The sequence below is a fragment of the Mustela nigripes genome, chromosome 2, assembly GCF_022355385.1.
Source record: "Mustela nigripes isolate SB6536 chromosome 2, MUSNIG.SB6536, whole genome shotgun sequence".
Lineage (NCBI taxonomy): Eukaryota > Metazoa > Chordata > Mammalia > Carnivora > Mustelidae > Mustela > Mustela nigripes.
In genome coordinates, this window is record NC_081558.1 from 7,787,293 (window position 1) to 7,809,268 (window position 21,976).

The 21,976-nt window shown below is 52.7% G+C and overlaps 1 protein-coding gene across 3 annotated transcripts in view; it reads left to right on the top strand.

Annotated features, from left to right (window-relative positions):
- Window positions 1-21,976, top strand: part of SLC44A2 (solute carrier family 44 member 2) — a 28,313-nt gene that overhangs the window by 3,656 nt on the left and 2,681 nt on the right. The window contains exons 1-20 of one of the 3 annotated variants that reach the window (XM_059389010.1): window positions 10,604-10,788; window positions 11,293-11,341; window positions 13,627-13,700; window positions 13,818-13,902; window positions 14,418-14,502; window positions 14,698-14,808; window positions 14,886-14,946; window positions 15,054-15,177; window positions 15,300-15,383; window positions 15,491-15,603; window positions 18,788-18,919; window positions 19,014-19,113; window positions 19,200-19,292; window positions 19,483-19,567; window positions 20,155-20,417; window positions 20,502-20,596; window positions 21,242-21,345; window positions 21,458-21,531; window positions 21,620-21,690; window positions 21,871-21,959. In XM_059389010.1, the coding sequence (XP_059244993.1) occupies window positions 10,752-10,788; window positions 11,293-11,341; window positions 13,627-13,700; window positions 13,818-13,902; window positions 14,418-14,502; window positions 14,698-14,808; window positions 14,886-14,946; window positions 15,054-15,177; window positions 15,300-15,383; window positions 15,491-15,603; window positions 18,788-18,919; window positions 19,014-19,113; window positions 19,200-19,292; window positions 19,483-19,567; window positions 20,155-20,417; window positions 20,502-20,596; window positions 21,242-21,345; window positions 21,458-21,531; window positions 21,620-21,690; window positions 21,871-21,959 (1,929 nt within the window). In that variant the 5' untranslated portion in view covers window positions 10,604-10,751. Of the gene's footprint in view, window positions 1-10,603; window positions 10,789-11,292; window positions 11,342-13,626; window positions 13,701-13,817; window positions 13,903-14,417; window positions 14,503-14,697; window positions 14,809-14,885; window positions 14,947-15,053; window positions 15,178-15,299; window positions 15,384-15,490; window positions 15,604-18,787; window positions 18,920-19,013; window positions 19,114-19,199; window positions 19,293-19,482; window positions 19,568-20,154; window positions 20,418-20,501; window positions 20,597-21,241; window positions 21,346-21,457; window positions 21,532-21,619; window positions 21,691-21,870; window positions 21,960-21,976 lie in introns of those variants that run through there. The other 2 variants (XM_059389012.1, XM_059389011.1) reach the window with 2 other exon arrangements.

Below are 21,976 nucleotides of genomic sequence, written 5' to 3' on the forward strand. Positions count from 1 at the left end.
AAGCAGGCACCCCACTGGCAGAGAGCCCGATGCGGGGCTCTATCCCAGGACCCTGAGATCATGACTTGAGCCGGAGGCAGAGGCTTAACCCCTTGAGTCCATGGATAAACCATCTTATATTGAACCAATCTTATAGTTAACCAGTCAAGGGGAATATTTTAAGCTTTTTATTGAAGCAGACAATTCATACGTAAAAGGAAACAGATCCTAACTGTATGAGGCTCCAGAAGTTTTCACAAGGTGAACACATCCATGAAATCAGCACCCACATCAGGGGGAACAAAAATATTATGAGCACCCCAAAAGCCCCTCATGCCCAGGGAGGGGACAATCAGTATTATTATTTGAGTTTTAATTTTTTTGTGGTAAGAAACATCACATAAAATGTAGCAGCTTAGGGTGCCTGGGTGGCTCAGTTAGTTAAGCAATTGCCTTTGGCTCAGGTCAGGATCCCAGAGTATCAGGCAGCTCCATGGGGAGTCTGCTTCTCCCTCTGACCTCCCCTCTCAGGCTCGCTCTCACTCTCTCTCTCTCTCAAATAAATAAATAAAATCTTTTAGAAAATGTAGCATCTTAATCATTTTTTCAAAAAGATTATTTACTTATTTATTTGACGGAGATCACAAGTAGGCAGAGAGGCAGGCAGAGAGAGGAGGAAGCAGGCTCCCCGCTGAGCAGAGAGCCCGATGCGGGGCTCGATCCCAGGACCCTGAGATCATGACCTGAGCTGAAGGGAGAGGCTTTAACCCAATGAGCCACCCAGACGCCCCAACATCTTAATCATTTTTGAAGTTGTACATTTCAATACTGTTAAATATAGGGGCGCCTGGGTGGCTCAGTCGGTTAAGTGATTTCAGCTTCCGTCATGATCTCAGGGTCACCTGAGTTCAAGCCCTGTGTTGGGCTCCATGCTGGGTGGAGCCTACTTAAAAAAAAAAAAGTGTTAACTTTATTTGCATTGTTGTGCTGAGGCCTGTTTTTGTAAAGCCAATAGACTAAGAATGGCTCCATTGTTTATAAATTGTTGTTAAAAAAATTAAAAGGAATATGTGACCAAGATGATATATGAACCACAAAGCTTAAAATCTTAAATATGTGGCCTTTACCAGAAGAAAATCTGCAGAGCTTAAGTAAGGACCTTCCCATTACCCCCAGAAAGTTCTCTTATACTCCTCCCCAGTCAATCTCCAGAAGGAGACTTGTTTTTATTAATTTAAAAAAATTTTTAAGATTTTATTTAGGGGCGCCTGGGTGGCTCAGTGGGTTAAGCCTCTGTCTTCGGCTCAGGTCATGATCTCAGGGGCCTGGGATTGAGCCCCACATCAGGCTCTCTGCTCAGCAGGGAGTCTGCTTCCTCTTCTCTCTCTGCCTGCCTCTCTGCCTACTTGTGATCTCTGTCAAATAAATAAATAAAATATTTTAAAAACAATAAAGATTTTATTTATTTGACAGAGAGAGAGAGACAGCGCAAGTGAGCAGAAGCAGAGGGAGAGAGAGAAGCAGACATCCTGCTGAGGAGGGAGACCAACCCGGGGACTATCCCAGGACCCTGAGATCATGACCTGAGCCGAAGGCAGACAGGCGCCCCAGGAGACTTGTTTTTACATAAGATTTTAATCTCGGGATGCCTGGGTGGCTCAGTGGGTTAAGCAGCTGCCTTCGGCTCAGGTCATGATCCTGGCGTCCTGGGAGGACGCCTGCTTCTCCCTCTGTCTCTGCCTGCCATTCTGTCTGCCTGTGCTCGCTCTCTCTTCCTCTCTCTCTCTGACAAATAAATAAAATCTTTAAAAAAAAAAAAAAAGATTTTAATCTCTTATGTAACAAAATTAATATATTCTCTCTATAGGGGCAGAGGAGTGCTGAAAATTAAAAATAATCCCTCGGGGCACCCGGGTGGCTCAGTGGCTTAAAGCCTCTGCTTTTGGCTCAGGTCATGATCCCAGGGTCCTGGGATCGAGCCCCACATGGGGCTCTGTGCTCCATGGAGAGCCTGCTTCCTCCTCTCTCTCCCTGCCTGCCTCTCTGCCTACTTGTGATCTCTGTCTGTCAAATAAATAAATAAAATAAAAACAAGCCCTCAAGCACCTGGAATATTTTAGCCTTCCAAGTAAAAGAGCCCTCTCGGCCAGCTGTCCTCATCCCAGAGGGGACGCGACCACGAAGCCCCTTGCAGGAGCTTAGCCTGTTAATTTCTGTGTATTTTTAAAAGTTCCTCAGGCTGCTTTAATGACAAATGGTACTGTTCCCAGAGTGGGATACTATGTTGCCTTGTAAAAAAGTTGAAGTAGGTCTAAGCAGCCTCTCTGATGGGAAACAAGGAGGGATTATGTTAGCGTGTGGAAGAACAAAGTTAGGAACAGTGTGTGTAACAGAACGGGGTGTGTGTTGGGAGAGCGGTAAAGAGCTACAAATTTGCTTATGCATGTGTACTTAGACTCTGTCTGGAAGGAGGAAAGGGAAACCAGGGAGAGGAAGTTGGCGAGAGGGAGAGTGATGTTCCTGTAGTCTTTAGGTTTGTTCTGGTTGAAGTTTTTTACCCCATAAGCATAGGATTTACTTAATAGAAGCGAGTTTGTTCGTAACCCCCTTCAAACGGTTGCGAACATGTGCGGGCATCGTGAGCCAGGTTGTGTTCTAGAGCCTGGAGACAGAGCAGGTGTTGCGGTCGTGGAGCTGGCGTTCTGGAGAGAGAAGCAGACAAGGTATTAGCATTAAGATACAGGAGGGATGGTCTTAGAATGGCAGAAAAGGGCTCAGGAGAAACATAATGCAGGAAAGAGGGGTAGGAGTCATCTGTAGGGCCTGGAGGCAGAGTTGAAAATTTTAAGACCACCGGAAGGTGACCAGAAGTGGGAGGGAGGGAGCTGTGTAGAATGTTTCAGGCAGAGGGCATGGCCTGTGGACTTGGGCTTCTGTACTGAGAGCGATGGGAGCCATTGAGAGTTCTGCGCAGAGGAGGGAGCTGGCCTGACTCAGGTGCTCCCAGGTGCCCTCTGGCCTCTATAAGGTGCAGTGGCAGAAGTCAGGAGACCAGGACCAAGTTGATCACACTTATCCCAGTACATGGATCATTAGGTACCAAGGTGCTAAGCAAACAAGCGTCTACAGAAAAGCTTACCACGGAGTTCTGACTCTCAGCCAGGTTCTAGAACCCAGCATCGCCTCTACTCCTATGTCTTCTTCCTTGCCCTGTACCACCTGTACCCTTTGTGTCCCTGAACCTTTCATCTACCGAGTCTCAGTTTCTCCATCCATAAAATGGGGTTAACAACAGTATTGGCTCCCTCTTGAGGCCGCCTCCAGAGTTCAGTGAACCGTTGCAGGTAACACTTAGCCAAGAGCTTGGTCCCTGGTAAATGTCCAGGGTGTGGGGGTACACCACGGAGCATAGAGTTCAAGGGCATGGTTGTCAGGAGCAGAGTTCAAATCCCAGCTCCTCCTGGCTGTGTGATTTGGGGCAAGTCATGAAGCATCCCTGTGCCTTGGTTTCTGTATTGGGCCCTCTACGCTCAGAGCCTTGTGAGGATGACAGGAGCTTCTAGAAATAAATGTCTGCTTTGGTGCCCAATGCAGGCCCAGCACATAGTAGGGGCTCTGTCTTTTACTCTTAGCATTGTGACCAGGAATGTCACTCTTGGCTTTCCTACCGGGACGCTATCCCTAGACTCTTATCAAAGGGACTCATGTGGGTGGCTGGGATCCCGTTCCCCAGGCACAGATTCTGGGAAGTCAGGGGTGAGCCGGCCCGGCTGCGTGGGTGAGGCCCTGGGCTGCTGTAGGCCGTGGAGACTTGGCCGGAATCTGGAGGCTGTGGGGGCTGGGTGGTACTTGACGCCCTGGCCCTGGCATTACGACCGAGCAGCCTGGATCGGTTTCCTTATCTTCTACAGCCACTGAACCGGCTGGGACGGCCTTTGTGCCCAGCGAGGCCAGGACCCAAGGGCTGCCTCCCCCACCCAGCCTAGCGTATTGGCCCAGCTTTCCCGCACTTTCTCCCCTCACTGTTCCATCTTCAGTTCTGCCTCCCTCCGTATCTGCTGAGGAAAAGGCCTGGGTTGGATCCAGAAGGGCCTTGGTTCAATTCACACAGCTCCCTCACTGGCTATGTGGTCTGAGCCTGTGGCCTCCTTTTGCCCTCTCTGTCAAATGGGACCACGCCCCTTGTTAGTGTTCGTTGAGCCTCAGACCTGTGCTAAGTGCTTTTTGAGCAGTGAATTCTGACAACACCCACGAAGCAAAATGTCAGTATTAATTCCACTCTCCAGACGGGAAGATGGCAGCCTGGAGAGGGAAAGGGCGTGTGCATCCCCCTAGCCCTCCTGGGAGCAATGAGAACCACTCCTGGTGGTTACCGAGAGAGCATGCGGGGGCACCCGGGTGGCTCAGTGGGTTCAGCATCTGACTTCAGCTCAGGTCATGGTCTCAGGGTCCTGGATCGAGCCCCAATCTGGGCTCCCCGCTCAGCAGGGAGTCTGCTTGTCCTTCTCCCTCTGCTGTCTGTCCCTGCTTGGTGCTATCTCTGTCTCTCTTTCAAATAAATAAAATCTTAAAACACACACACACACACAAAATAAAGAAAGCATGTGAAATCCACTGGCACAGAATGGGGCTCAACACTCGGTTCAGGGCCTCGAGACCAGGGGGTGGCAAACTGTTTCTGCCAAGGGCCAGAGAGTAAACATTTTCAGCTCTGCAGGTCACGTACGATCTGTCCCTACTATCCAGCTCTACTGCTGAAGCCTGAAAACAACCACAAACAACATGAGAAGGAACCAGCATGGCCGGGTACCAAGAAAAATTAACTTACAGCTGCCGACATTTGAATTCCATATAATTTGCACATAACAAAATAGCCTTCCTCTTTTGATGGTTTTCATCCCTTCAAAAATGTAAAGACCATTCTTAGTTCTGGGTCATCTGGAGACAGACCGTGGGTGGATTCCTGCCCACCACCGTCCCATGACAGTTTGTCAACCCCTGGTTATGCTGTGATGGGCGGAGTAATAGTCCCCGCACCCCAAAGATGTCCACAATCTAACTCCTGGAGCCTGTGACTATGTCACCTCACAGGACAAAAGGGAATTTGCAGATGAGATTAAATGTAGGATCTTTTTTTTTTTTTTTAATTTATTTATTTGACAGAGAGAGATCACAAGTAGGCAGAGTGGCAGGCCGAGAGAGGAGGGAGCAGGCTTCCCACCGAGCAGAGAGCCCAATGCGGGGCTCGATCTCAGGACCCTGGGATCATGACCTGAGCTGAACGAAGGCAGTCGTCCAACCAACTGAGCCACGCAGGGGTCCCTGTGGTTTCTTTTTTAAAAAAATATTTTTTAAATTTATTTGACACAGAGAGAGATCACAAGTAGGCAGAGAGGCAGGCAGAGAGTATGGGGAAGCAGGCTCCCCGCCCAGCAGAGAGCCTGATACGGGACTCGATCCCAGGACCCTGAGATCATGACCTGAACCAAAGGCAGAGGCTTAACCTACCCAGGGGCACCTGGGTGGTCATTTGTTACAGCAGCCCTGGGCATCTCATCCAAAGCTAAACCACAAGCTGGGTGGGTAGCCCTACTCTGTGGCTTACCACGGGTACACAATTCTTTGGGGGTCCCCCATGTCTGCATCCCTCCAACGGAGGTAAGGACAGGATTCATCTAGAAAAGTTGCTGTGACATTTTGGAAAAGTGCCCGGCACATGGTAAGGGACGGTGAAACCGAGGAATCAGGGCATCTCTCCTGTTACTAGTTTGCAGTGTTGTTGCCAAGACTCAGCAAGTTCTCATCCTGCAGGTTTGGATCAGACTCAATGATCAGAATCCAGGAGTATTCAGCCTGCCCCCCTCCTGCCCCCCATCCTTGCTAACATTAATGAGAGCTCCTGGAACCCATCAGATGGCTTTAACCACTGTTCCCTCTGGTATTTCTTGAGAGATGCCAATACCAACGCCAAGCCTGTGGCAGGTGCTCCCCTGTATCTTTAGTTCCATCTCACAGAGAGACAACTCAGTTTCAAGCAGCAAGATCATGGCCCCACTGTCCCATCCACAGCCACCAACTTCTCTCAGAGCTGAAACCTCTCTCTGTGTCTTGCCCTCCCCAGCCTGGCCAGGTCATGCTCCTGCTCAAAGACTCTCAGTGACTCCCACTCACCCATCAAACCTAGAGTAGGGACCCTCTACTTGTTGCTAGGTAGCTGGGCAAGCCACTTCCCCTTGCTGAGCCTTGGTTTCCTCCACTGTAAAATGGGTTGATGGTAGGAGGCCCAGTATAATGAGGACAGAGCTAGAGTCTGATAGGCACTCCTCAGCCAGCACCAGCCACTTTCTTTTTTCTTTACGATTTTATTGATCCGAGAGTGAGAGAGAGACCAGAGACCGTGAGAGAGAGCTCGACCATGAGTGAGGGGAGGAGCAGAGGGAGAGGGAGAAGCAGACTCCCAGCTGAACACAGAGCCCGACAGGGAGCTCGATCCTGGGACCCTGAGATCATGACCTGAGCAGAAGGCAGACGCTCAACCAGCTGAGAGCCCCCCAGGCGCCCCAGCTGTTTATGGTTTCTTCCCCTCTGCAGTCTGGCTGCCTTTCAATTGATACAGGAAGCCTCCTGTACTACCTTATCTCTTCTCCACCCTTACCGGTCTCCCCTATCAGACGGTGGAAATACGTTCCTGTGTTTTCCCTTCATACTCGTAATAGTTCCGAGTTTTTATCTATTTTGCGTGATTAATGCATGTGGAATTTATTTGGTATGTGTTGGGGGTGAGGTTAACTTTTTTCCTTCCTATTGCAACCAAGGCTTATGACGAATTGATTTATCCTTTCCCTGCCCACTGAAAATTCCACATTTATCATGTATTAAATACTTTATATATAAAATTCACAGATTAGTTTCTTAAATGCATGCACCTGGAAACCTCTAAGCAGTGTTTTTACTCTCAGCCTTAGCTAGCTTTCTTTCTTTTTTTTTTTTTTTTAAAGATTTTATTTATTTATTTATTTGACAGGCAGAGATCACAAGGAGGCAGAGAGAGAGAGAGAGGGAAGCAGGCTCCCCGATGAGCAGAGAACCCGATGCGGGACTCGATCCCAGGACCCTGAGATCATGACCTGAGCCGAAGGCAGCGGCTCAACCCACTGAGCCACCCAGGCGCCCCTCTTTCTTTTTTTTTTTTTTTTTAAGATACTATTTATTGGGGCACCTGGGTGGCTCAGTGGGTTAATTGGGGCACCTGGGTGGCTCAGTGGGTTAAGCCGCTGCCTTCGGCTCAGGTCATGATCTCAGGGTCCTGGGATCGAGTCCCACATCGGGCTCTCTGCTTGGCCGGAAGCCTGCTTCCCCCTCTCTCTCTGCCTGCCTCCCTGCCTACTTGTGATCTCTCTCTGTCAAATAAATAAATAAAATTTTTAAAAAGATACTATTTATTTATGTGAAGGAGGGCGTGTGCATACACACTCATGCTGGGACACAGGCTAGGGAGGGAGGGGGAGCAGAGGGAGAGAGAGAATCCCAAGCAGATTCCAAGCTGTGCAGAGTCCCGCAGGACTCTGAGATCATGGCCTGAGCTGAAATCAAGTGTTGGACACTTAACCGACCGAGCCACCCAGGCGCCGCCAGTCTTAGCTGTCTATAAATGGTTTGTGTACTGTGGTTATTCACTCAACAAACACTGAGTACCAGGTGGAATTTTGGGCCCCGGGAACAGTTGTTAACAGAACAGACATAAATCCCTGTCCTTGTGCTGGGAATAGGCTAGGGGGCAGACAATAAATAAGCCATATATGTAAATGGGGTGATGAAGTCGAGGGGAAAGGGATGCTGTTTTGGATAGGATGGTCAGAAAAAGCCTCTCTGAGGAGGGGATAATAGAACAGAGGCCTGAATTAACTGGAGCCACATGGACATCTCTGGGAAGAGTTTTCTAGGTAGAGGGAACAGCCTGTGTAAAGGTCCTGAGGTGAGACCTTACCTGGTGAGTTTGTGGTTTGGTTAATGAGGCCAGTGAAGGGGAGAGAGGCAGGGGACCCAGCAGAGCATATGGGGCCTTATGGGGCATGGTGAAGAGGGGGTGGAAGCCATGGAAGGTTCTGGGCAGAAGTGTTAACAGCCTTCTCTGGCTGCTATGGAGGGAACAAACAGTGAGGGGAGGGGGAGGGTGGGAGCCGAGAGAGCAGGGTGGATGGAGCTGCCTGCACTGGCCCCGGCAGGAAACCACAGCAGTGTGACAAGGGCTTGGGTTCTTGATAAATTCTGAAGGCAGAGCTGAGGTCTGTGCCCAGGTCTCTGGTGTGAGCACTTGGGAAGACGAAGCTGCCTTTTCTGAGCCGGGGCAGGGTGGGGACCACCAGGGCCTTGCCTGTGGCTATGGTGAATGTGAGACCTCCGGGAGACAGGTGTTACAGGGGTGGATTATCAGGGTGGAGCTGGTGGCTGGAGTCCTGAGTCAGCAAGAGTGTCCCCAAGGGACCTAATGTAGCTGGGAAGAGGCTGTAGCCTGTGCCTGGATTGTTTTATTTATTTATTTATTTTTGTGGTCCACTGCTTGGACTGGGTGGGTAGAACCAGCCTGCCTTGGGGTTGGCAGAGACCACAGGAACCACAGGGTTTCTTTGGGAGGCCTGGTCACCCAATGGCATGGCTTGGCACCTTGAACCTCCCCTGTTTGCTAAAGACTGTGGGCCAGGGGTCAGGCGGGACTTCCATAGCTGGAGGCTCTTGGGGTGGGGGGGGAGGCGCATCGCTCTAGGGACAAGCTGAGTTAGTGACCAGAGAGCCCCACCAGGGGATGCTTGACTTTGAGGTAGCGCAGTTACTGAGCACCAACTGTATATGACCACACTTTTGAACCCTGTTGGTGACTGTGCCATGGCACCAACGGTCATCGACCACACTACAAAGTATATCGCTGACCTCCAAAGCTGTTGGGGGTGCAGTGACAACGGCCTGTGATTGAGGGAGCATACAGCTTGGGGAGTGGATGGTTGGTGCGTAAGAATACAGTAAGGGGAGTATATTGGTGCTTAAGAATACAGTAAGGGGAGTATAGCCAGCTGTGTGCCCCTATGCTGACTGTATACCCTCACACTGGCTATACAAACAATTCTTTACCAACTGTATACCTTGCACCAGCTGTATACCCCCACCCCTGCTGTGTACCCCACACTGACTAAACACCCCCATGGCAACTGTCTACCTCTTTGTTGGCTGTATGCCGCCACACCAGCTGTGCCGCATACTGGCGGTCTCCTCGTATCTATACAACCCACAGCAGTTCAACATCCTGACCCTGACTAGGGTGTATCTGCGCCAACTATAAATTTCTGTGCCAGCTGTATACCTCCTGATATCCTGTGATGGGTCTGTGACCAGTCTTGGTTTGCTACTTTTGAGGGGGCTCAGGGTAGGCAGGACACCGGCTGAATTGTCCTCTGGCTTGGATAGGGGCAGAAGGAAATGTTGGAATCTAGGGCCGTTTGGTCAGGATGTCAGCTCTACAAGAACAGACCCACAAAATTGGGTCTCTCGTCTGCCACCATGCTTAGTGCCCAGCCCTGGGCCAGCACCCAGTATGTGCTCCATAAATACTTGCTCTACAAAACAGTGGCTTCAGGATTCCTAATCAGGCTATGTGAAGGGATGGGGAGCTCAGGTGTCTAGTCTTGGGGGCCGCAAAGTGCCAGGCGGGGAAGGGGCATCTGGGTGGCCAGTCTCATTTTGCCAGTCTTCAAAAGACTAGCAATGTAGGTGTTGTTTTTTTAAAGATTTTTTTAATTTAATTTTTACATTTTTAAATAAACATATGTATTTTTATCCCCAGGGATACAGGTCTGTGAATCGCCAGGTTTACACATTTCACAGCGCTCACCATAGCCCATACCCTCCCCAATGTCCATATCCCCACCACCCTCTCCTGTCCCCCTCCCCCCAGCAACCCTCAGTCTGTTTTTTGAGATTGAGTCTTTTATGGTTTGTCGTGGTTTTTTTTTTTTTTTATTCCTTTTTTAAGATTTTATTTATTCATGAGAGATGAGAGAGAGGCACAGGGAGCCTGATGTGGGACTTGATCCCAGGACTCCAGGATAATGACCGAGCTGAAGGCAGACCCCTTCACCAACTGAGCCACCCAGGCGGCCTGCGATGTGGGTGTTTATATGGATTCTCCCGATGTTTCATTTGGCATTTCATTTTCTTTTTTTTTTTTTAAATGCAGACCGAAATAAAACGGGTCCACCGGCTTGAGAGTTTGCAGCGCCAATACTCTATATTTGGGAGTTTGGGTTCAGCCATCTGCCTGTTTTGCGGCGCCTATATCTAGAGTTACCTCCCCGCGTGCCTCAGTTTCCATACCTGGAGAATGGGGCAGCAAGAGGCGCCCTTCCTGGGTTGAGAGGGGGCGCAGGCGGCGTCGCCTGGTTGGGACGCAGGGGAGCGCCCGGGCTTCGGGGTGAGACCAGAGTTCCCCGGTGGGGGCTGGGCAGTTGGGAGGTGGGGGGGGGGCGGAGAGGGCTAAATCGGGTGGCCGGTGAGTGGCGGGAGCAGCTGCCGCCCCGCCCGGCCTCCCGCTGCCCTCCCCTCCATCGGCCAGTCTGTCCGGAGGCTGCCGCTCAGCTAGGGCCGGTCAGACCGGTTTGGGCCGCCCCGCCTGGCTCCGGGCTGGGAGGAGCCGCCGCCGGTCGTTCCGTCCCTCCCACGGGACACCCGCGCCTGCAGACCCAGCGCCGAGGGGGGCTCGGAGCAGTCGGGCGGCCGCGGGGATGGGGGGCGAGCGGCAGCATTACTACGGGAAGCACGGTAGGCAGCGCCCCGCTCCCGCACCCGGGCCCGGCCTCTCGGAGGGGGCAGCGGGACGACCCGGCCGCGAGCAAGAGCGGGGAGCAGAATTGCCCGTCCCTGCGGGTCGCCCCTCGCCCTCTCCGGGAGCTGCCTCTCAGCGCTCCCTCCAGACCCCCTCCACGGAAGGGCCCGGGCTCCGGAGGTCCCCGCCCTGTACCCCTGCGGGAACCTTCTCCAGGTCCTCCCACCTTGGACCCTCGCCTCCCTCCCCGGCTCTCAGTCCCCAGTCCTGCCCCCTCCCCAGTGTCAGCTGATAACTCGGGGCTGTTCTCCGACAGCCACGATGGCTCCCCCTGCCTTGGCCTGCCTGCCCTGGGGCCTGGAGGGGCGGTGAGGCGGGAAATGCCGCTGGGTCTCTGGATTTCACTCTTCCCCAGGGTGCGAGACACCCCTGGGAGCTTCTGGGAAGGGTGGTCTCGCAGTCCCTTCACGGTCACCCCGCTCCGTCTTGCTGACTTTCAGGAACACCACAGAAGTATGACCCTACATTCAAAGGACCCATTTACCACAGGTAAGGGCTCTGGGTTCCTGGGAGGGAGGGGTCTCTGCTAGCACTGCCTTCACCCCCGTTTCTTTACCCCCTAATCTCTCTCTTTCCTCTCCAGCAGACTGGTGATCAGTATTTGTGACTTGACAGTTAAAGAACTAATTTCTTTCATATGCAGAGTCTGTCTTTAATTTTTTTTTTTAAGATTTTATTTATTTATTTGACAGAGAGAAATCACAAGTAGACAGACAGGCAGGCAGAGAGAGAGAGAGGGAAGCAGGCTCCCTGCTGAGCAGAGAGCCTGATGCGGGACTCGATCCCAGGACCCTGAGATCATGACCCGAGCCGAAGGCAGTGGCTTAACCCACTGAGCCACTCAGGCGCCCCTGTCTTTAATTTTTTTTGAGATTTTTATTTATTTACTTATTTGAGATAGAGACTGTGAGAGAGCAGGAGGGGAGAGGGAGAAGCAGGCTCCCCACCAAGCAAGGACCCTGACATGGAGACCGAGCCCAGGATCCTGAGATCATGACTTACAGCAAAGGCAGACACTTAACCCAACTGAGCTGCTCTCCAACCTCCAGGCGCCCCCAAAGAGTCTTGACAAATGAATTGTTAAACTCAGGCAAAAGACTGGAAGAGAGAATTTCTAGAACAAGAAATACTGTAGACAGTGAAGTTAATGGGAAAGTGCGCAAATTCACCAAACCTCAAGGAATGGGATTTGAAACAATGCGGAATAGAATGGCCCCATCACAGACCCGCAAAGGTTAAAAAAATTGGCGTATATGCTGCTCTGAATCTAAGTGGCTCAGTATATTTTGGAGGGAATTTGGAAATACGAAAAATTTAAAGAACTCTTTGTTTGAGAGACAGCAAAGAGTACATGCTGATAAGCATGCACACAGGTGCATGTGAGTGGGGGGAGGGGCAGAGGGGGGGAGAGAGAGAGAGATTATCCCAAGCCGACTCCTCGCTGAGCCGGGAGCCAGCCTGGGGCTCAATCCCATGACTATGACCTGAGCTGAAACCAAGAGTGTGATACTTAACTGACTGAGCCACTGGGGTGCCTCAAATATGAATTTTTTAAAAAATACTTATTTATTTGGCAGAGAGGCAGGCAGAGATCCCTGCTGAGCAGAGAGCCCGATGCGGGGCTTGATCCCATGACCCTGAGATCATGACCTGAGCAGAAAGCTGAGGTTTAACTCAATGAGTCACCCAGGCGCCCTTCAAAATACAAATTTTTAAAAAAGATTTTATTTATTTATTTATTTGTTTGTTTGTTTATTTGACAGAGCACAAGTAGGCAGAGCAGTAGACAGAGGCAGAGGGAGAAGCAGACTCCCGACTGAGCAGAGAGCCCGACTTGGGGCTCAGTCCTAGGACCCTGGGATCATGACAGGAGCGAAGTCTGCTTCTCTCTCTCCCTCTGCCTCTTCCCCAGCTTGTACTCTCTCTCTCAAATAAATAAATAAACTCTTACCAATAAATGAAAATAAAATATTTAAACTTTAAAAAACATTAATCCCTGTTGCTATTAAAGGTGGGGGGGGGGATGGGCATTCTCAATCAAAAGAGAATGAACATTGTGGCCAGCTGCTTCAAGAACAGTGTAGCATGGGGTGCCTGGGTGGCTCAGTGGGTTAAGCCGCTGCCTTCGGCTCAGGTCATGATCTCAGGGTCCTGGGATCGAGCCCCACATCAGGCTCTCTGCTCAGCAGGGAGCCTGCTTCCCTCTCTCTCTCTCTCTGCCTGCCTCTCTGCCTACTTGTGATCTCTGTCTGTCAAATAAACAAATAAAATCTTTAAAAAAAAAAAGAACAGTGTAGCATTAGGGACGCCTGGGTGGCTCAGTTGGTTGGACGACTGCCTTCGGCTCAGGTCATGATCCCGGAGTCCCGGGATCGAGTCCCGCATCGGTCTCCCAGCTCCACGGGGAGTCTGCTTCTCTCTCTGACCTTCTCCTCGCTCATGTTCTCTCTCACTGTCTCTCTCTCAAATAAATAAATAAAATCTTAAAAAAAAAAAAAAAAAAAGAACAGTGTAGCATTAGGTATCAAAATGTAAGGAGCCCCTGGCTGGCTCGGTCTGTAGAGTTCGAGGGTTGTGAGTTCGAGCCTGGTGTTGGGCAGAGAGCTTGCTTTAAAAAATAAAGAAGTAAAATGTACGGGTTCTTCGGTACAGCATAGCACTAAGGAACAGGCGTCCAAATAATACATAGACGTGGGCATATGTGCCGGGCAGGATGGGGTCCATGACTCCGGGGCCCCAAGTCTGCCATCCTGATGCTGTTCTCCATTCCCTAGGGGCTGCACGGACATCATTTGCTGTGTGTTCCTTCTCCTGGCCATTGTGGGCTACGTGGCGGTAGGCATCATAGGTGAGTGGAGCCGTGCACAGGATTGGGGTTCCAAGGTGGGAGGACAAGCCACAGCCTCTAGGGCAGACATGGTGCTGAGGAATGGCAGTGCCTCAGTGTCCCCGGATCCCTCCACAGCCTGGACCCATGGGGACCCTCGGAAGGTGATCTACCCCACTGACAGCCGAGGCGAGTTCTGCGGGCAGAAGGGCACAAAAAATGCGTGAGTCTGTCTCCTTGGGGGGAGGTGGGACTGGAGAGGTGTGGGCAGGATGGCTTCATGAGCACTGGGGAGAAGGTTCTAAGCTTCCCCCACCTCCATTGTTAGTCCAGTCAGCAAGTACTTAAAAAGCTCCTACCGTCCCCAGCTGCTGTTCTAGGCCTCGAGGACACTGCACTAAATGAGATATTAAGAGTCTTGTCCTCTGGGAGCTCATGACATAGAGAGGTGACCCTTCTGGATCTGACGTCAGGTGGGGTGAGCTAAGCCGGTGAGCTAAAAGCCAGTTCAGTCCAGGCTGTGCCACTCCCTGGCTGTGTGAGCTAGAATGAGTGTCTCAACCTCTCTGGGCCTCATTTTCCTGGTCTCTGAGATGGGGATCATCACAGTCCCACCCTCGTGAGCCTGTTGGGATGGTTCCATGAGCCAGCCCGCAGAGCTTCGGGTTGCTTGCATTAGATATTATATGTAGGGAGGTTGAGAAATCCTGAGTTTTCATCTCCCTTCCCCAACCCCAGGAACAAACCCTTCCTGTTCTATTTCAACATTGTGAAGTGTGCCAGCCCCTTGGTCCTGCTGGAATTCCAGTGTCCCACCCCCCAGGTAATTTGGCGGCGCCCGCATCTTCTTTGCTGCCCCTGCTTTCCATCCCTGGGTCCTTTCTCCCCACTGGGACTTCTTTCTGGGAGAAGCAGCTTTCTTTTCCCCCGGTGAATGGGAAGCAGGGCCTCTGTCCTGCGTGGGGATGGGGTGTCTGTCTTGATCCCACCCAACCCCTGCCTCCTGTCCCCCCCCAAGATCTGCGTGGAGAAATGCCCCGACCGTTACCTCACCTACCTGAACGCTCACACATCCCAGGACTTTGAGTACTACAAGCAGTTCTGTGTGCCTGGCTTCCAGAGCAACAAGGTGTGAAGCGAGCCTAGGGAGGGGGCGAGGTAGAGGGTGCTGGCCTGGGGCGTGAACCCCTCTCCCTTTCTTGCTAGGGGGTGGCTGAGGTGCTTCGGGATGGCGACTGCCCCGCCGTGCTCATCCCCAGCAAACCCTGTGAGTCTGGGGTTCTGCAAACTTGGGGGGAGGAGGGGGTGGTCAGCAGGGAGGGGGGGAGGTTTCCGGGGCTCAGCCTGACTGGTCCCATTCCCTGCCGCACGCAGTGGCCCGGCGATGCTTCCCAGCCATCCACGCCCACAAGGGGGTCCTCATGGTGGGCAACGAGACGACCTACGAAGACGGGCATGGCTCTCGAAAGAACGTCACAGAGCTGGTGGAGGGTGCCAAGTGAGGACCGTACCGCAGCCCACCACCTCGGGGTCCTGCTCTCCCGGGTGGGCCGGGGCGTCCCCTGGGGCTGGCCCAATCAGGGAGGGGCCCTGGCACGAGCCTTGTCTGCCTGTCCCCAGGAAGGCCAACGGGGTCCTCGAGGCGCGGCAGCTGGCCATGCGGATATTTGAAGATTACACGGTCTCCTGGTACTGGATAGTCATGTAAGTGGGGAGGGAAAGCACCACCCCCCTCCGGGTCTGTGGCATCTGGGGCCCGTGAGAGGATGCCGGCTGCTCATGACCCCCTGCCCCCACCATTGTCTCCCCAGCGGCCTGGTCATCGCCATGCTGATGAGTCTTCTGTTCATCGTCCTGCTGCGCTTCCTGGCCGGGATTATGGTCTGGGTGATGATCATCATGGTGATTCTGGTGCTGGGCTACGGTGCGTCTCCCCCTGCCTGCACCCTCCCCCCACAGCCCTGCGCTCTGCAAGATGCCTCTGCCCTCTGACCTGACCCTGGCCTTCGAGAAGCTTGTCCTAAGCCATCTTTCTTTTTTTTTTTTTTTTTTTTTTAAGATTTTATTTATTTATTTGACAGACAGAGATCATAAGCAGGCAGAGAGGCAGGCAGAGAGAGGAGGAAGCAGGCTCCCTGCTGAGCAGAGAGCCTGATGCGGGGCTCGATCCCCGGACCCTGAGATCATGACCTGAGCCGAAGGCAGAGGCTTAACCCACTGAGCCACCCAGGTGCCCCCCTAAGCCACCATCTTTCATTTGGCATATTTGTTTTTTTTTTTGTTTTTTTTTTTTTTTAAAGATTATTTATTTATTTATTTGACAGACAGAGATCACAAGTAGGCAGAGAGGCGGGCAGAGAGAGGAGGAAGCAGGCTTCCTGCTGAGCGGAGAGCCCGATGCGGGGCTCGATTCCAGGACCCTAGGATCATGACCTGAGCTGAAGGCAGAGGCTTTAACCCACTGAGCCACCCAGGCGCCCCTCATTTGGCATATTTGTGACGATGTTCATCTCAGCGTTGTTTGTGGGAGTAGGCACTTGGAAATAACTTCCGTGGGTATCAACAGGGTAGGAGTTAGCTTATAGAGTTCCAGGTGGGAGCCGGAGCTGCATTTTGTCTGCATTCACAAGCAGATCACTTAGCACAGTGGTTAAAGATGTGTGCCTGGCACCAGACTTGGGGGATGGGTGCTTGGGGGGGGGCGGGGAAGTAGTTTAAATGCTAACTCTGCCCAATCCTTCCTCTGTGACCTTGGGCAAATGACTCAACCTCCCCGTGCCTCAATTTCTTCCTCTATAAACTGGGGATAATGAGTATTTACTAGTTAGGTGGCTTAATGAGAAAAAGCATACAGGTGAGATGTGGAGGAAGGCCCTGTAGATCTCAGGTCTGTGGAACCCAGGGGCAGCGCACAAAACCCAGGGCTTCACGTTCTGATTGTTCAGATAAACGTTCCAGGGGAAGGATGTCTCCAAGGCAGCCCAACGTGAGGACACCGATACTAAAATATTCATGCTAATGGTGGGTTCTCACTGGGCACTAGCATTTTAGGCAAATGGTTTTTGTTTGTTTTTTAAGATTTTCTTTTCTTTTGTAAGGTTTTATTTATTTGAGAGAGAGAGTGAGTGAGAGATAAAGAGAGAGCATGAGCTGGAGTGGGAGGTGCAGACGGAGGGAGAGGTAGAGGGAGATCCCAGGACCCCAGGGACCTGAGCTGAAGGCAGATGCTTAACAGACTGAACCACCCAGGTGCCCCTAAGATTTTATTTTTACTTTTATTTATTTATTTTTAAAGATATTTATTTGACAGTGATCATAAGTAGGCAGAGGTGCGGGACGGGAGGCAGGCTCCCTGCCAAGCAGAGAGCCCAATGCAGGGCTTGATCCCAGGACCTTGGGATCATGACTCGAGCCGAAGGCAGAGGCTTTAACCCACTGAGCCACCCCGGTGCCCCAGATTTTATTTTGAAGTTCTCTCCACCCAGCATGGGGCTTGAACTCACGACCCTCAGATCAGGAGTCACATACTCTACTAACTGAGCCAGCCAGGCGTCCCTGGTTGTTTTTGTTTTTACTTAATCTGCATTTTACAGATTCACTCTACAAAGAGCTAAAGGGAATATTGAAAATCCTTAATGCCACCGCACTGAATGTTAATACCCACATCCTCAGTCCCCACTAATGAACCGTAACTGGGTGGCAAGGAAGATCTCCGGCCCCAGGGCATCCTGGCCCCTAGCCACGCACTCCTGTCGCCTGTGTGCTCAAGCCTGGATCGAGTGCCTGTGTCCCAGGCCGTTTTCTGGGGCCTGGGAGTGTGGGCAAGATGGACAAGAAATAATAAACCAGGGCTCCTGGGTGGCTCAGTTGGTCAAGCGACTACCTTCGGCTCAGGTTAGGATCCTGAAGTCCCAGGATCGAGTCACACATAGGACTTCCTGCTCGGGAGGGGGTCTGCTTCTTCCTCTGACCTCTCCCCTCTCATGCTCTCTCTCTCTCTCAAATAAATAAAATAAATCTTAAAAAAAAAAAATCATGACGCCTGGGTGGCTCACTGGGTTGGACTGCTGCCTTCGCCTCGGGTCATGATCCCAGGGTCCTGGGATCCAGTCCCGCCTCAGGCTCATTGCTCCGCAGGGAGCCTGCTTCTCTCTCTGCCTCTCTGCCTGCTTGTGTGCTCTCTCCTCCTCTCTGACAAATAAATAAGCAAGTAAGTAAGTAAGTAAAATCTTAAAAAAGAAGAAGAAAGAAGTAATAAACCAGGAGGTGGCTGGCCAGCTCAGGGGAGTCTGCAACTCTTGATCTCAGGGTCATGAGTTGGAGCCCCACGTTGAGTGTGCAGATTACCTAAAAGTAAAATCTTAAAATAAATTAATAACTAAACCAGAAAAAACCCTCTAGAAGATCCAAGCAGAGAGAAGGGGCTAAGAGGCTGAGTATGATGGAATGTGGTTTGAAATGGGAGAAGCTGTTTGAATAGGTCTCATTAGAAGGTGACCTTTGAGGGGTGTCTGGGTGGCTCAGTCCATTAAGCATGTCCCTGCAGCTCTGGTCATGATCCTGGGGTCCTGGGATCGAGCCCCACGTTCGGCTCCTTGTTCAGTGGGAAGCCTGCTTCTCTCTCTCCCTCTGCCTGCCGTTCCCACTGCTTGTGTGTGCTCTCTCTCTCTGACAAATAAATAGATGAAATTTTTAAAAAGAAGAAAAAAGAATGTGACATTTGAGTAGAGACAGGAGGGTGTGAGAAATCCAGTACTAAGCAGTGGGAACAGCAAGTACAAAGGCTCAGAGGCAGGGCGCCTGGGTGGCTCATTTACTTAAGCAACTGACTCTTGATTTTGGCTCAGGTCATGATCTTGGGGTCCTGGGATCGAGCCCCGAATTGGGCTCCATGCTCAGCAGGGAGCCTGCTTGGGATTCTCTCTCTCCTTCACTCTCTCCCCCTCCCCCCGGCTTGCTCGCTCTCTCCTTCTTACAAATAACAAATCCTTGCATATGTTCAGAGGCAGTAGCAGCTTTGTTTCTTGCTTCTGCTAAATGGGGGTGCTCCTACCTGCTTTGCAGTGTGGGGTGAGCATCCAGTGGGCTAAGGTCGGTCCCTTGTGCAGGGATATTTCACTGCTACATGGAGTACATGAGACTGCGGGGCGAGGCCGGCTCTGACATCTCCCTGGTGGACCTTGGCTTCCAGACAGACCTCCGCGTGTATCTGCACTTGCGGCAGACATGGATGGCCTTCAGTGAGTCCCAGCCCCCCCAACCCTGCCCCGGAGAGGCCTGGGAGGGAGCGGGGACAGGCAGCTGGCAGACTCGGCCCCCCTCTGCCTCCCGCAGTGGTCATTCTGAGCATCCTTGAGGTCGTTATCATCTTGCTGCTCATCTTTCTGCGGAAAAGAATCCTCATCGCCATCGCGCTCATCAAGGAAGCCAGCAGGTGGGTGGCAGGGTTCCCCCCGGGGCTGGGCTGGCTGGTCCTGGGGCTGCTCAGGTCCTCATGCCTGTGTCTCATCTCCTCCCCAGGGCTGTGGGCTACGTGATGTGCTCCTTGCTGTACCCACTGGTCACCTTCCTCCTGCTGTGCCTTTGCATCGCCTACTGGGCTAGCACTGCTGTGTATCCATCCTGAGACCCGGATCCCTGACCCCAGGGGGTGGCTAAGAGCCCAACTGGGCTAGATGTAACCTGCAGCTCGGGGTGGTGGGGGGCAGGGCCAGAACCCAAACCTGGTGGGGGGAATGGATCCTTTCTGACAAGCCGCTGGGGTCCCTAACCCCAAACCCCAGGTTCCTTAATGAACCTCCAGCTTCCTGTCCACTTCCAATGAAGCTGTCTATAAGATCTTTGATGACGGCACCTGCCAGTTTGCCGGGAAAACCTGCAACCCTGAGGTGGGGGTCGCCTCTTTCCCCAGCAGCCCACAGACCATCTGCAACCTCTTATTCCCCACTTGGGGACCATTCAGCAAACATTTGGTGCCTGCTGTATGGCTGGTGCTAGATGTGGGAAGCAGGGAGGGGAAGAGATCCAACTTGGCAGCCCCCAGCCCACCCTGAATCCTGACCACCTGCCTTTCTCCCTTTGACTTCATTTCCTGCCCCGTACTCCTCCTTTAACCCCGTGATGGCCAGGTCTTGACTCTAGAACCCCTTCCTTGCCTTTCACAAGCCCCTCTGCTGACCGCTGTGGTCTTCATACTGATCTCTGCCACTCTTGTCCTGTCCACGTGGGCACTGTCCTCACATGACCCCATCCTGATCTCCAGGATAGCTTATCGTGCCTCACTGACCCCTGTGGAATCAATGATCCTGTCTTGCTTTTAGAAGCCCCTATACTAGACCCCCATCCCTTGACTTAACCTGTGACTCCCACGACTCTTGTCACACCCCACGGTCTCTTGGACCCAGACCTGATTCCCAGAAGCCACTCTGAACCCCTGACCCCAGTGTTGTGACCCAGCCTTGCATCCTTCCCACAGACCTTCGCCTCCTCCAATGAGTCCCGCCTGTGCCCTGGTGCCCACTGCCAGTTTGCCTTCTACGGGGGTGAGTCGGGCTACCATCGGGCCCTGCTGGGCCTGCAGATCTTCAATGCCTTCATGTTCTTCTGGCTGGCCAACTTCGTGCTGGCCCTGGGCCAGGTCACGTTAGCTGGGGCCTTCGCCTCCTACTACTGGGCCCTGCACAAGCCCGACGACCTGCCTGCTTTCCCGCTCTTCTCTGCCTTCGGCCGGGCGCTCAGGTGGGATTCCAGTTGGGCTAGGGTTGGGGCGAGGTGGGGTAGGGGAGCCTTGGCGTGGCCACTGACCGCCCCCTTGGCCTTCAGGTACCACACAGGCTCCCTGGCCTTTGGTGCCCTCATACTGGCCATCGTGCAGATTATCCGAGTGATGCTGGAGTACTTGGATCAGCGCCTGAAAGGTGCGGCCCACCGGTGGCCTGCTTTGGCTGCTGGGGCGCAGGGCTGAGGGCATGTGGGGGATTGGTTTCCGGGGGGCGGGTTAAGGCGGTGGGACTATGATGGGTTTCTGCTTGGGGTGAGAAGGGTGGAGTGGGGAATTTGAACAGTTAGCTCCTAAAGGTGGAGGAACGGCTGAGGGAGCCCATTGGGTGGAGTTCTTACTTGGGGGCGGGGCGAGGCCGAGAGGCCTGAGCCCCCATTGGTTCCTGAAGAGGCAAAGGTTTGTCTGTGCAGGGAAGGGCAGGGCTGAGGCGTGTTTCTTTTTGGCAGCGGTGGGGTTGGGATTGGTTATTCTTTGGGGCGGGGCCAAGGAGGAGGCAAGGATTGGCTGCTGCTTGGGAGGCGGGGCCTAGACGGTAGTGTGGGTCGTGATTGGTTCGTCCCTGGAGGCTGGATTGAAATGCTTCATAATAGGCCCCTTCCAGGGGTCTGGGCTGAGAGTCCTGGGCGGGTTTGGTTCCTGCTTGAGTGAGGGGCAGGACCCTGGGGGTTCTGGATCAAGTGTCCTCTCCCCGTCTTTTGAGTAGGCAGGGTGGAGCGGTGGGGTGACCCTACCGGGGGTCTCTCCTCTCTCCTCACTTCTGCCTCCTTCCCTTCTCTCTCAGCTGCCGAGAACAAGTTTGCCAAGTTCCTCATGACCTGTCTCAAGTGCTGCTTCTGGTGCCTGGAGAAGTTCATCCGATTCCTCAACAGGAACGCCTACATCATGGTGAGGAGGCCTGAGACCCAGAACCAGCCCACCGCCAGCTCCCGCTGGGGATGGGGAACCCTTCTTTCCAGCCAGTGGGCCTGATCCCCCCTCCTCCTCCCCCTCCCTCCAGATTGCCATCTACGGCACCAACTTCTGCACCTCGGCCAGGAATGCCTTCTTCCTGCTCATGAGAAACATCATCAGGTCAGGGAAAGCACAGCCCTCGGGCTGCCTCTCTCCTCCCCCAGGCCCTGAGGCTGCCTTCATATCTGCTTCTCACTGTCCCCTACAGAGTGGCCGTCCTAGACAAAGTTACCGACTTCCTTTTCCTGTTGGGCAAACTTCTGATCGTGGGTAGCGTGGGTGAGTGCCGCTGGCCAGCCTGTGGGGCTGTGGGAGCCTATCAGGGTGACTTGTGAAGTGCTGTTGGGTCCACATGTCTTCATTTGTGACAAGTGCCATGTGCTCTGAGGGCTCGTGGCAGGGGGGAGGGGGACTTCCTTTAGTCAGAACTCTTAGCCACCTTGGTTTCCTCTCCTTTAGGGATCCTGGCTTTCTTTTTCTTCACCCACCGGATCAGGATTGTGCAAGACACAGCACCGCCCCTCAATTATTACTGGGTCCCTATACTGGTATGGATCTTCGGGGA